The following is a 14530-nucleotide window of genomic DNA, read 5'->3' as shown; positions in this document are numbered from 1 at the left end:
ATCATTGGGACCTCTTTTGGGGCAGGTGTGACCCGTGCAAAAAGAACGGGTTGCACTTGAATCCCAGGGGGACCAATATCCTGGCGGGGAGGTTTGCTCGGGAGAGTTTAAACTACAATTGTTGGGGGGTGGGAACCAAACTGGGGAAGAGGAGGTTGGCTCAGAAATAGAGAAAGCTTGTAAACAGTGTGAGAAGGAGGATAAGCAGGTGATAGAGAAGGGACGCACTCAGACCGAAGGCTTGAGATGTATCTTTTAACGCAACGAGTATTGTGAACAAAGTGGATGAACTTAGAATGTGGATCAGTTCTTGGAGATATGATGTAGTGGCCATTACAGAGACTTGGATGGCCCAAGGACAGGAATAGTTACTTCATGTGCTGGGATTTACATGTTTCATAAAGGAAGGGAGGGAGGCAGAAGAGGTGGGGGTGCGGCACTGTTTATCAGAGATAGTGTTATGGCTGCCATTGAGGGATTGTCTACGGAGTCTCTGTGGGTGGAGGTTAGGAACAGGAAGGGATCAATAACTTTACTTGGTGTTTTTTATAGGCCACCTGATAGTAACAGTGATATTGAGGAGCAGATAGGGAAACAGATCCCGGAAAGGTGTAATAATAACAGAGTGTTTGTGATGGGAGATTTTAATTTCCCAAAGATCGATTGGCATCTCCCTAGATCAAGGGGTTTAGATGGGGTGGAGTTTGTTAGGTGTGTTCAGGATGGTTTCTTGACACAGTGCGTAGATAAGTCTACAAGAGGAGAGGCTGTACTTGATCTGGTATTGGGAAATTAACCCAGTCAGGTGTCAGATCTCTCAGTGGGAGAGCATCTTGGAGATAGTGATCATAATTCTATCTCCTTTACAATAGTATTGGAGAGAGATAGGAACAGAGAAGTTAGAATAGCGGTTAATTGGAGTAAGGGGAATTATGAGGCTATCAGGCAGGAAATTGGAGCCTTAAATTGGAAACAGATGTAGCAAATATTGAGGGCATATTTGTGTCGAGCTCTGGATAGGTTCATTCCAAAGAGACATGAAGTTATGGTAGGGTACAGGAACCGTGGTGTACAAAGGCTGTAATAAATCTAGTCAAGAAGAAAAGAAAAGCTTACAAAAGGTTCAGAGAGCTAGGTAATGTTAGAGATCTAGAAAATTATAAGGCTACTAGGAAGGAGTTTAAGAAGGAAATTTGGAGAGCCAGAAAGGGGCCATGAGAAGGCCTTGGCGGGCAGAATTAAGGAAAACCCCAAAGCATTCTACAAGTATGTCAAGAGCAAGAGGATAAGACATGAAAGAATAGGACCTATCAAATGTGACAGCAGGAACTGTGTATGGAACCGGAGGAAATAGCAGAAGTATTTAATGAATACTTTTCTTCAGTATTCACTATGGAAAAGGATCTTAGTGATTGTAGTGATGACTTGCAGCAGACTGAAAAGCTTGAGAATGTAGATATTAAGAAAGAGGATGTGCTGGTGCTTTTGGGAAGCATCAAGTTGGATAAGTCACTGGGACTGGATCAAATGTACTACAGATTACTTCAGGAGGAGATTGCTGAGCCTCTGGGGATGATCTTTGCAACATCAATGAGGATGGGAGAGTTTCCCGAGGATTGGAGGGTTGTGGATGTTGTTCCTTTATTCAAGAAAGGTTGTAGAAATAGCCCAGGAAATTATAGACAGTGAGTCTTACCTCAGTGGTTGGTAAGTTGATGGAGGAGATCCGGAGAGGCAGGATTTATGCACATTTGGAGAGGCATAATATGATTAGGAATAGTCAGCATGGCTTTGTGAAGGGCAGGTTGTGCCTTACGAGCCTGATTGCATTTTTTGAGGATGTGCCTAAACACATTGATGAAGGAAGAGCAGTAGATTTAGTGTGTATGGATTTCAGCAAGGCATTTGATAAGGTAGCTCCTGCATTACTTATTGAGAAAGTAAGGCATGGGATCCAAGGGGACACTGCTTTCTGGATCCAGAGCTGGTTTGCCCACAGAAGGCAAAGAATGGTTGTAGACGGGTCATATTCTGCATAGTGACCAGTGGTGTGCCTCAGGGATCTGTTCTGGGACCCTTACTCTTTGTGATTTTTATAAATGACCTGGATGAGGAAGTGGAGGGATGGGTTAGTAAGTTTGTTGTTGACACGAAGGTTGGAGGTGTTGTGGATAGTGTGGAGGGCTGTCAGAGGCTACAGCAGGACATTGATATGGTGAAAAACTGGGCTGAGAAGTAGCAGATGGAGTTCAACCCAGATATGTGAGAAGTGGTTCATTTTGATAGGTCAAATATGATGGCAGAGTATAGTATTAATTGTAAGACTCTTGGTGGTGTGGAGGATCAGAGGGATCTTGGTGTCTGAGTCCATGGGACGCTCAAAGCAGCTGTGCAGGTTGACTCAGTGGTTAAGAAGACGTATGGTGTATTGGCCTTCATCAATCATGGAATTGAATTTAGGAGCCAAGAGGTAATGTTGCAGCTTCATAGGAACCTGCTCGGATCCTATTTGGAGTACTGTGCTCAGTTCTGGTCGCCTCACTACAGGAAGGGTGTGGAAACCACAGAAAGAGTGCAGAGGAGATTTACAAGGATGTTGCCTGGATTGGGGAGCATGCCTTATGAGAATAGGTTGAGTGAACTTAACCTTTTCTTCTTGGAGCGACGGAGGAAAAGAGGTGACCTGATATAGGTGTACAAGATGATGAGAGGTATTGATTGTGTGGATAGTCAGAGGCTTTTTCCCAGGGCTGAAATGGTTACCACAAGAGGACACAGGTTTAAGGTGATGGGGAGTAGGTACAGAGGAGATGTCAGGGGCAAGTTTTTTACTCAGAGAGTGGTGAGTGCATGGAATGGGCTGTCGGCAATGGTGGTGGAGGCGGATACGATAGGGTCTTTTAAGAGAATTTTAGATAGGTACATGCTTAGTAAAATAGAGGGCTATAGGTAAGCCTAGTAATTTCTAAGGTAGGGATGTGTTCAGCACAACTTTGTGGGCTGAAGGGCCTGTATTGTGCTGGAGGTTTTCGATGTTTCTATGTTTCACTCAGCCTGAGATATTTTAAAGTTCAAAGTAAATTTGATTATCAGTATAGATATATGTCACCATATATAACCCTGAGATTCATTTCCCTGTGATTATAATCCACAACTCTATAGAATAGTAACTATAATAAGATCAATGAAAGATCAACCAGAGTGCAGTAGACAACAAATTGTGCAAATACAAATATAAGTAAATGGCAATAAATAATGAGAACATGAGATAATGAGATAAAGAGTCCTAAAAATGTGAGCATTAGATGTGAGAACATTTCAAGGATGGAAGAAGTGAATGTAGTTACACCTTCTATCCAAGAGTATAATGAGTGAGCGGTCATAACTGTTCTTAAACCTGGAGGTGTGAGTCCTGAGGCTCCTGTACCTTCTACCTGATGGCAGCAGTGAGAAGAGAGCATGACCTGGGTGGCGGGGATCTCTGATGATGGATGCTGCTTTTCTACGATAGAGTTTCATGTGCAGTAGATGTACTTAATGGTTAGGAGGGATATACCTGTAATTTATTGGGCCAAATCCACTATCTTTTGTTGGGTTTTCCATTCAAAGGCATTGGTGTTTCCATACTAGGCAGTGTTACAACCAGTCAATATACTCTCCTCTACACATCTATAGAAGTTAGTCAAATTCATATATTTATTTTGAGATCCCAGTTTAATTTTAGAGATTACACTTAAATTCCAGGTTAATGGTCCAAACCCTGTAGGAGTGTTGCAAGCTGAAGGATTTGAAACCTCTTGAAATTGCATTTAATGTATGGTATGAGGGTTTCTAAAATTGTTGAAATTGATGGTGAAGGTGTTTGTGTTTTGTGCAGCCAGCGACTGTGGTCCTCCACCAGACCTGGAGAATGCGAACTGTGATGCATCAGGCTACACAATTGGGAACTGGGCGTTCTACACCTGTAATAAAGGGTAAGCAGTGACTCTCCATTAGACCATATTACAACAGACGGCTGTTGAGATCAAGCCATTCGGTGTATTTAAAGAAGTTCTTTTTTAGTCAGGTCATCAAAGGTTATGGGGAGAAGGCGGGAGAATGGGGTCGAGAGGGATATTAAATCAGCCATGATGATGGAACAGCAGACTTGATGGGCTGAATGGCCTAATTATACTCCTATATCTTATGGTCTTGTGTTCTAAGTGTCTCCACACAGGTCAGCCAAGACCTGCTTCCGGCTCTCCTACATCGAATGTTTATCCAGCTTATCTCCACCCTGCAGGACGGCTGAGGATGGAGATAACTGGTGAGAAATCCAGCCCCGTCTACCTCTGCTGGCTGGCTGGCTGACTTCCTGTCTGCAGCTACCAGCCAGATGATTTTCTCTCCCCCACCCACCTCCCTTACCGGAGATCTCCCCTCAGCTCAGAGTCGCCCCTCACTGCCCTTGGTGGTTCACAGGGAAGGGGCTGTGTCAGGTCCCAGGAGTAAAACCAAGGAAAAGGCAGGTCCACCTCTCCCCCACCCCCACCGTGGATCTCTGCAGACTGTGTGTTGTCAGGGGGAGGCAGAATTTTCATCGTTTAGTACTGGACTTTATGAGCGACTACTGAGTGTGAACATGGGCTCTCTGCAAGGAGTGACCATTGCAAAGAGAACTGGGAGTGACCACTGGGCAGTGAACACTCAGGGTGATCACTGGGAGTGAACATTGGGGGATGACCGCTAAGGGTGTAACTGTGGTTATTTCCAGGTGGAGCCACTCCAAGCCGTCACTCCCTGGTGGAATAATAGAGTACAAAACAATAGAGCACAGGAACAATCCCTTTGGCCCATCATAGTCCTGCTGACCCAGATGCCAATTTAAACTAATCTCACCTGCCTACAGATGGTCCATGTGTCTCCATTCCCTGCCTGTTGGTGCACCTGTCCAACTGCTCTTAAACTTTGTGGTTTTAACAACTAACGCCATCTGCTCACACAGCATGTTCCGGGGAGCCTCCGCTCTGTGTATAACAAAACTTGCCCCACACAAGGGAAGAGTGGACAATCTTGGGTTATTTTCTGTGCAGCATTTGAGGCTGAAGGGTGGCCTGATAGAGGTTTATAAGATTGTGAGAGCAACTGATTCTGTAGGTGGAGTCTTTTTGGCAGGGTGGAGTATTGATAATGGCTGAGGTCACCCATCTTATAAAGACATCGTCCAGAAGAAGGCAATGGCAACTATCTCTGTAGAAGAACTTCTCAGAAACAATCGTGGACATGTGACCATGTGCGCCCACGTCATATATTTTCACACACTTAAATATACTAAGACCCGGCTGGTGGTGCAGTGGCTGGACTTTGGGACAACAGGTCCCGAGTTCGAATCCAGCCGGCTGCCCTAAATGCTTTCTATCTGTGGTGGTGATCTGTTTGGAAACTCACTCAGCAGAAGGCAATGCAAACCAGTGCTGTAACTCGCCTCGTACATGGTTCCCCACTACATCAGAGAGGTGTGGAGGGAAATCGCCCGCTAACCGGAGAAACTCTAGATGCGACATACCTTTCCTTTCCTAAATATACTAAATATGCTCACTGGAATTCAGTGAATTATCGTTATGTATTGCAATGAACTGCTGCACCATAACAACAAATTTCACACCACACACCCAGTGATATTAAAGCTGATCCTGATTCTGACTGGAGTTAAAGGGACTTATTGAGACTGGCATAGTAATCAGCACAGAAGTGATGGGTTGAATGGCCTGTTCCTGTGCCGGTCTAGTTCCACACCAGTGTCTCCAAAGCTGCCTCTATACACTCCTTTGGAGTTTAGAGTTTTGCTTCCTAAACTCCATTGGGAAAAATACCACCCATTTGGAAGGAATGGAAACCCATGGTAACTCAGTTAGTTTTGGTTTGTATGGGTGACACTGTGTGCATCAAGAGAGGTTCTTGATTAGCCAGGGCATGAAAGGGTATGTGAAGAAGGCAGGGGAGTTGGGATGAGTGGAAGAATTGGACCAGAGATGATTGACTGTCGGTGCAGACTCAGTGGGCTGAATGGCCTACTTCTGCTCCTATATCTTCTGGTCTTATGGTCCAGTGTTGTTCTGCCGTGCACTTGGGTAAGCTATGCTGGCTCCAGAGTGTGTGGCAACATTTGCTGGCCACCCCCAGCACAGCCTTAGATTTTGTTTGTTGTCAATGCCAATGATACCTTTTACTGTATGGTTCTATGTATGCCTGATAAATAAATCTGAATCTTGAATCTTGTCCAGTTCATCTGAAGCCTTTTCTTTCAGCTATATTCTGCATGGGAGAAACAGGATACTGTGCACGAGAAAGGGATGGTCCAAAACTACTATGTCTTGTCAGAGTAAGTGATGAATAGACCTTCTTCTCACTTGATTACTATGTTTTAAACCATTTCACTGTGAAACAATTGTAGAGAAAGTTAGATGTTGGCCTGTTGGGATAGTGGGGAGGAGAGATCTCTTCACTCAGGCGCTTGACAGTCCGTAATGAGCAAAGTTCAAAGTAAACCTATTATCAAAGTACATCAATGTCACCATATACAACCCTGAGTTCATTTTCTTGTGGGCATTCACAGTAACATGAGAAACACAACAGAATCAATGAAAGATTGCACCCAACAGGGTGGGAAACAACCACTGTGAAAAAAGCAACAGAAGTGCAAATACAAACAAGAAATGAGAAAAAATAAATAATAATAATACTAATAATAATAAATAAGCAATTAATATCGAGAACATGTGATGATGAGTCCTGGAAAGGGAGTCCATGGGTTGTGGGAACGTCTCAGAAATGGGGATGAGTTATCACCTCTGGTCTAAGAGCCTGATGATTGAGGGGTAGTAACTGTTTCTGCAGCAGGTGGTGAGGTCCTGAGGCTCCTGTACCTTCTTCATGATGGCAGCAGTGAAATGAAAGCACATTCTAGGTGGTGGGGGTCCATCCTGTTGGATATTGTTCTCTAATCCATTATCTCGATTAATAATGGCAAGCATGCTGTAATCCTGCTTGAACTCCCTGTCAACCTGTGTGGTCACTTTAAGGGAGCTATAGGCTTTGCACTGACATCTCTCTGAATGTTAACACTGTTGAGGGTGCTGCTATTAACTGTGTACTGTCCCTTTACATTAAGTGGAAAACCACACTGTATGACAAGAGTTGATATTGTTCTAAAAATAGAGCGTCGGCTGATAGAAATGTTTAATGTCCAAGGCTTGGTCATTCTCAGTGCTAAACTGAACTGGCTCGGTGGCTGTCACTCCTGGATTGTTCCGAGGACTCGGAAGTTTAACGTCTAATAATCTCTGTGTTATTTGCTCACTTTTTGCTGCTTGTGCTACTTGTTCATTTTTGTACATTAGGTGTCTGACGTTTTTGTTAAACTGGTTCTATGGTCAATGTTCCCTCGAATTTTCTAATGATCAGTGTGCACAAAAATCTTGTGCTGTGCAATTTTTTGCTCAGTGACAACAACATGTGCACACTGAATAATTTATTCAATTCAAACAGTAGAAATAAAGCTTTTCTAATATCTGCAGAGAAATCTTCAGAAACTCCACGTTGTCAGTACTATCCGCATCAGGTACCGGAAAAGGAAATGTGATTGTTTACGATCGTGAAATATACTTAACATGCCATTGTGGTAGAGGGTGACAAACCTTTTGTGTGCAGTTTAAATTCCTTTGTGCCCTATAGCAAAAGATGTGTGTGCGCGCAAAGGCGCACTCTTCAGAGGGAAGGTTGTCCTTGGTGTTTCTGTGTCTCGTGACTGCCTGTGGGAGGATGAAACTCAGGTTGTATTCTGTATACATACTTTGAAACTTCGAGGCAGTGGGTGAGACATTGGACATCAGGAGTGTCCTGCCAAGTTGCATCTCTGTCTGGTATGGGAGCAGCTGAGCATTGGACTGGAAATCCCTACAAAGGACTGTGGGAATGGCTGAGAGGGTCACAGGGGTCACCCTACTATCTATCGGGGGCTTTTATCAGGAGCGCTGAGTTTGCAGGGCCCTTAGTATCATCAAGGATCCCACACATCCATCCAGCATCCTCTTTGACCTTCTACATCAGGAAGGAGGAATGCATAAAAACAAGAATGGTCAGGATGGGAAACAGTTTCTCCCCCAAAGCCACTGGACTTCTGATCTCCCCACCATATCGCATTCAAAGTGTGCCTGCTTAATCTTCTTTCCCTTACAATATTTATTTTATACAAATATGCAGGATTCATCTCTATATTTTATCCTTACTTTCAAAAGTTATTGTGTGTTACATGTACCACTGTGCTTTACACCCTAGTATGGAGAAATGTCTCATTTGACAGAATACATGTATGTAGTTAAATGGCATTAAACTCGAGCTGTCTTGACTTACTGAGCCTTTTGGCATACTCAAGGGAGAAATGTTAGTTACCAAAACAGTTTTCCTGTGCTCCAAATCCCTCTCAGAGTTTAACATCTAATCCCTGGGGCACTAACTCGAGAGAGAGTCCGATGGGAGCTCCCACCAAAGACCCAGCAACTGAAGTGTGGGATTGAATTGTGGGGTGCAGGAGGGGTCCCTGCAGGGTGGGACCTCCCTCACCAGAACAACCAGCTCCCTCCTCACAGGAGCCTCCACCTCACGATCACCGCTGGCATCCACTGCATCTGACTGCCTGAAGTGACCACTGGGAGTGACCGGCTGGAATAAACACTCCAACTGCCCCTCATCAATCTGTTTGTTCTCAGTCAGGACGGACACTCGTCTCATCTCCCTGCTCACTCCTGCCTGTAATGACTGGTAATGACAGTTCCTCTCTCTGTCAAGTGTGACCATCCACCGCCAATCAGCAATGGCAGGGTTACTGAGGGAGAGGAATGGACGTATGGGGCCGAGGCAAGTTATTCCTGCAACATGGGCCATATCTTGACTGGTCAAGAGACCATTCACTGCACGAATACTGGGGCCTGGTGTCACCCACCTCCAAACTGTACAGGTGATTGTCAAGGCTTTGTAGAGGTAGAAATGTCTCTGTAGCACACCTGGTCCAAGGCCACTGTCAGACTCTACACTAATCTCACTTGCTGCTATTTGGCCCAAATCTCAAGAATTTGCCTGATACCAGCACCTGTCAAAATGCCACAAGACAGGAATTGCCTGGGGGTTGAGGGTGACAATGCGGGTGTAGGGCCATGGATTTTACTAAGGTGTTTGACAAAGTCCCTCATGGGAGGCTAAATCAGAAGGTTAATGGGGTCCAGAGGGAATTGGCCATTTGGATTCAGAACTGTCTTGTGTGTAAAGGACAAAGGGTAGGTATTGAGGGTCTTTTTCGAGTTGGGGATCTGTAATTAGTGCATTTCTGCAAGGATCTGTACTGGGACTTCTGCTATTTCTGATGTTTAGAAATGACCTGGATGAAAATGTAGATGAGTGGGTTAGTAAATCTGCAGATGGTACCGAGATAGGTAGAGTTGTGAATAGTGTAGACAACTGGCAAAGAGTAAAGCACGATGTCGATCTGATGCAGATATAGACAGAAAAATGGCAGATGGTGATTAACCCAGATAAAAGTGAGGTGTTGCGCCTCAGTAGGGCAAATACAAGGAGAAGGTAGAGTGTTAAGAACAAGATCCTTAACAATGTTGCAGAGCAGAGAGATCAAGGGATCCAAGTTCATAGCTCCTTGAAAGTGGCTACACAGGTTGACAAGGTGGTTAAGAAGGGTTTATGGAATGGTTAGTTTTATTAGTTGAGGGATTGAGTTGAAAAATCTTCCAACTTTATAAAAGCCTGGTCAGGCCACATCTGGACTATTGCATGTGGTTCTGGTCGCCCCACTATAGGAAGGATGTTGAGGCTTTGGAGAGAGTGCCAAAGAGGTTTACCAGGATGCTGTCTGGTTTAGAGGGTGTGGTTATCGGGTGAGGCTTTCTTATTGGCCAATGTCAATTAGGTCAAAAACATGGAATATAATACTTAACGCAGTGCACATGGACTTCACTCAGCCTGTGATATTTCAAAGTTCAAAGTAAATTTGATTATCAGTGTACATATATGTCACCATATACCACCCTGAGATTCATTTTCCCATGGGTATACTCAACGAATCTATAGAATAGTAACTATAACAGGATCAATGAAAGATCAACCAGAGTGCAGTAGACAACAAACTGTGCAAATGCAAATATAAATACAGTACATACAACAAGCTGGAGGCGCAAATAGATGCGCCACTAGACCCTGGCCGGTGTTGCAGTCTTTACCCAAAGTGCAGCTGCCAATTTCTGGCCTCTCCCCAGACCGCTCCGAGTGCACACCGTCCCGCCCACTGATAATCCTCAGCCAACGAGAGCATGCTTCTCCCAGCGGTACTCGCTGATTGGCTGTGGGTGTGTCTGAGGACGGACTGCTACCGGAAGCTGGAGCTGTCAGTCTGAGTTTGTTCTCAGAATCAAGGGAAGTTCCCCGAAACTCAAAGTGCAAAATAAATTTTATTATCAGAAAGAAACTGGGTTCACAGCTTTTAGGAAACGCATTGTTATCAACTCAATTCACAGTACTTTGTCAAAGAACAGAAGACTGATGGCTGAAGACATTCATTTAAGTGTAAATGAATCGTCTACCCAAAACAGTGGTGAGAAAACGGTGAGAATGCAGATTTCACCAGACTGTAGCTTGCAAGCATTTAGTGCAGACGGGGCCCGTAACATATGCTACTTTAATCCGGCCCTGGGTCCCCCGACCATCTATCGGGGACATTTATCAGGAGCACTGAGCATACAGGGCCCTTAGTATTATCAAAGATCCCAGACATCCATCCAGCGTCCTCTTTGACTTCCTACATCAGGAAGGAGACCAATGCATAAAAACACGAACAGGTGGGAAACACGATGGGAAACAGTTCCTTCTCTCAGGCCATTGGGCTTCTGAACTTCCTATCAGATCGCATTCACAGTGTGACTGGTTAATCTATTCCGTATCTTACAATATTTATATACTTTAGTTTGCTTACTTATTCAGGATTCATCTGTAGATTTTATCCTTACTTTCATAAGTTATTGTGTGTTACGTGTACCGCTGTGCTTTACACCCTGGTTTGGAGAAATGTCTCGTTTGACAGAATGCATGTATGTAGTTAAATGGCATTAAACTCGTGCTGACTTGACTTACTGAGCCTTTTGCCGTTGTCAGGGAGATGTGTTGGTGACCAAAACAGTTTTCCTGTGCTCCAAATCCCTCTCAGAGTTTAACATCTAATCCCTGGGGCACTAACTCGAGAGAGTCCGATGGGAGCTCCCACCAAAGACCCAGCAATTGAAGTGTGGGATTGAATTGTGGGGTGCAGGAGGGTTCCCTGCAGGGTGGGACCTCCTTCACCAGAACAACCAGCTCCCTCCTCACAGGAGCCTCCACCTCACGATCACCGCTGGCATCCACTGCATCTGACTGCCTGAAGTGACCACTGGGAGTGACCGGCTGGAATAAACACTCCAACTGACCCTCATCAATCTGTTTGTTCTCAGTCAGGACGGACACTTGACTCACCTCCCCGCTCACTCCTGCCTGTAACCACTGGTGATGACAGTTCCATTCTCTGTTTTACAGAAATAGAGTGTGACCATCCACCAACAATCAACAATGGCAGGGTTACTGAGGGAGAGGAGTGGACGTATGGGGCCGAGGCGAATTATTCCTGTGACGAGGGCCATACCTTGACTGGTCAAGAGACCATTTACTGCACGGATACCGGGACCTGGAGTCACCCCCCTCCAGTCTGTACAGGTGATGTAGCCCAGGTGTTGAATGGTGGCAACTGGTCACTGGTTGTGTGGGTGCTGTCGATGAAAACACCTGTGGGGACAATCTACGCTGGGTGGGTGGGTGGAGTTTCTAGTTTACTTGCACAATTGACCTGGGATGGTGATCATTTCATTTTTCACAGGGTTCCTGCCAGTAGATCTTCAAATTTCACCCAGAACATCTCTTCCAATAAAAAAAACTAGCGAAGCCATCAAGTCAGAGAATGCAAATTTCCAATGTGAATTATCTGTGCCCTTGAGGTCTGCCTCTGTGAATGACCCTGCAGTCGGGGATTCTAGGACCAGAGGGCACAGCCTCTGAATGTAAGGAAGTCCCTCTGAATGGAATTCGAATTCCCTCTCTGTGGATCTGTGGGTCAAATCATGTTTAAAGTGGAGGTTGCAAATTTCTTGATTAGTAAGGGTGTCAAAGGTTATGGGAGAATGGGGTTGAGAGGGATAATAAGTGAACTATGATGGAATAGCGGAGCAGGTTCGAGTGGACCAAATGGCCTAATTCTGCTCCTGTGTCTTATTACAAACAACAGAAAATCTGCAGATGCTGCAAATCCAAGAAGTCAACTGTGCTCATTTCCATAGGTGCTGCCTGGCCTGCTGAGTTCCTCCAGCATTTTGTTTGCTAATGTCTCAGAGTCTCTTTCTCCCGGCACTCACACTGCCTCCCTTTGGCCATCGGCTCCCAGATTCCAGGCAGAACCAGGCAAGCCTGTCTGATCCTGAACCCTCTGGTCCAATCTCACACTCATCACTGGAACAGGTTTCCATGCAGAAGAAAGAAGTCAGTGAGTGGGCTCTGTTCCTTCCTCACAGACACAGCAGCTCTTCATTGGAGGAGCAGAGAGCTTGAGAGGAACAGACCAAAGCCTGAGAGACTGGCTTCATTGGTACCAATGTTTACTCATTCACAATCCGAATCAGGTTTAATATCACTGGCATATGTCATGAAATCTGTTGTTATTCAATAGCAGTACTTTGCAATACAGAATAATAAAAATCTATAAATTACAATAAGAAATATGTATCTATAATATGTGTGTGCGTATAGACTGTATATATAAAATGAGTAGTGCTGAAGGAAAGGGAAGAAGGGTAGTGAAGAGGTGTTCATGGGTTCAGTGTCCATTCAGGAATCTGATGATGGAGGGAAGAAGCTGTTCCTGAAACATTGAGGGCAACACACACAAAATGCTGGAGCAACTCAGCAGGTGAGGCAGCATCTATGGAAATGAATAAACAGTTGACGTTTCAGGCCAAGACTCTCCTTCAGACCTGAGAAAAAGGACGAGAAGTCAGAGTAAGAAAGAGGGGGGTGGGGAGAAGATGAGAAAGAAGTACAAGGTGGTAGGTGATTGTTGAAACCGGGAGAGGGGGAGGGGTGAAGTAAAGAGCTGGGAAGTTGAGTGGTGAAAGAGATAAAGGGCTGGAGGAGAGGGAATCTGACAGGAGAGGGTAGAAGACTATGGAAGAATGGGAAGGAGGAGGAGCCCCAGAGGGAAGTGATGGGCAGGGAAGGATAGAAGGGAGAGGGAAAGAGAAATGGTGAATGGTGAAGGGGGTGGGCAGTACCAGAAGTTTGAGGCCAGAGTGTCAAAAAGAAGAAGAGGGGAGGGGTTTAGGAAATTTTTTTCCTGGAAGAAGAAATCAATGTTCATGTCATCAGGTTGGAGGCTACCCAGATGGAATGTAAGGTATTGCTCCTCCAATATGAGTGGGGCCTCATTGCGGTTGTAGAGGAGGCCATGGACTGACATGTTGGACTGGGAACCAGAAGTAGAATTGAAATGGGTGGCTGCCGGGAGATGCCACTGTTTCTGCTGGATGGAGTGTAGGTGTTCAGCAAAGCAGTCTTCCAATCTACGTCAGGTACATACAGGAGGCCACACCAGAAGCACTGGATACCGTAGGTGAGCCCAACAGACTCACAGGTGATATGTTGCCTCACCTGGAAGGACTGTTTGAGGCCCTGAATGGTAGTGAGGGAGGAGGTGTAGGAGTAGGTGTGACACTTGTTCTGCTCACAAAGATAAGTACCAGGAGGGGATCAGTGGGGAGAGATGAATGGACAAGGGAGTCATGTAGGGAACAATCCCTGTGGAAAGTGGAAAGTGGAAAGTCGGGAGGGCTGGGGGGTGGGGAAGGGAAATATGTGGTTGGTGGTGGGATCCTATCGTAGATGGCAGAAGTTTTGGACAATTATCTGCAGGACTTGGAGGTTAATGAGGTGATAAGTGAGAACAAGAGGAACTCTGTCCCTGGTATTGCAGGGGGAGGACAGGGTTAAGGCAGACATGCATGAAATGGAGGAGATGTGGGTGAAGGTAGTGTTGATGGTGGTGTGTGTGTCTTCAGGCTCTTGTACCCCCACCTTAATGGCAGCAGTGAGAAGAGGTGATGGGGTCCTTGATGATGGATGCCGCCTTTTGAAGATGCCCTTGACGCTGGAGAGACGAGTTCCTCCTGGAAGGGACTGAAGAGGAGGGGAGGGTGAGAGAAACAGGGTGCTTATCTCTTACTGTTTCTTTTTGCCTTATGTTTCAGGCACCTTGGTCGTATACAATGCAGCATTCCAGAAGACTGTAGCACTAATGGGATTTCTTGTTGGTAACTAGATATCTATATACCTGTACCTGTAAATTAGTTGCTCTTCATCCCGTCTTGGCCAGTATATAAAAGATTATCTTTGTTTGTACATTGAACTGTATAGAGAA

General features: G+C 45.2%; 1 protein-coding gene across 6 annotated transcripts in view; it reads left to right on the top strand.

The window, feature by feature from the left end:
* Positions 1 to 14530, top strand: part of LOC132380948 (sushi, von Willebrand factor type A, EGF and pentraxin domain-containing protein 1-like) — a 94418-nt gene that overhangs the window by 50333 nt on the left and 29555 nt on the right. For all 6 annotated transcript variants that reach the window (XR_009507881.1, XM_059949957.1, XM_059949959.1 and 3 more), the window contains 4 exons: positions 3878 to 3974; positions 6288 to 6361; positions 11608 to 11784; positions 14361 to 14423. Coding sequence is in view for 5 of the 6 variants with exons in the window: in XM_059949957.1 (XP_059805940.1) it covers positions 3878 to 3974; positions 6288 to 6361; positions 11608 to 11784; positions 14361 to 14423 (411 nt within the window). In the remaining variant the exon portion in view is untranslated. The remainder of the gene's footprint in view (positions 1 to 3877; positions 3975 to 6287; positions 6362 to 11607; positions 11785 to 14360; positions 14424 to 14530) is intronic.

The sequence above is a fragment of the Hypanus sabinus genome, chromosome 25 (genome assembly GCF_030144855.1).
Source record: "Hypanus sabinus isolate sHypSab1 chromosome 25, sHypSab1.hap1, whole genome shotgun sequence".
NCBI lineage: Eukaryota > Metazoa > Chordata > Chondrichthyes > Myliobatiformes > Dasyatidae > Hypanus > Hypanus sabinus.
The sequence above is the reverse complement of the archived record's forward strand: the minus strand, read 5'-3'. Positions and strand labels throughout refer to the sequence as shown.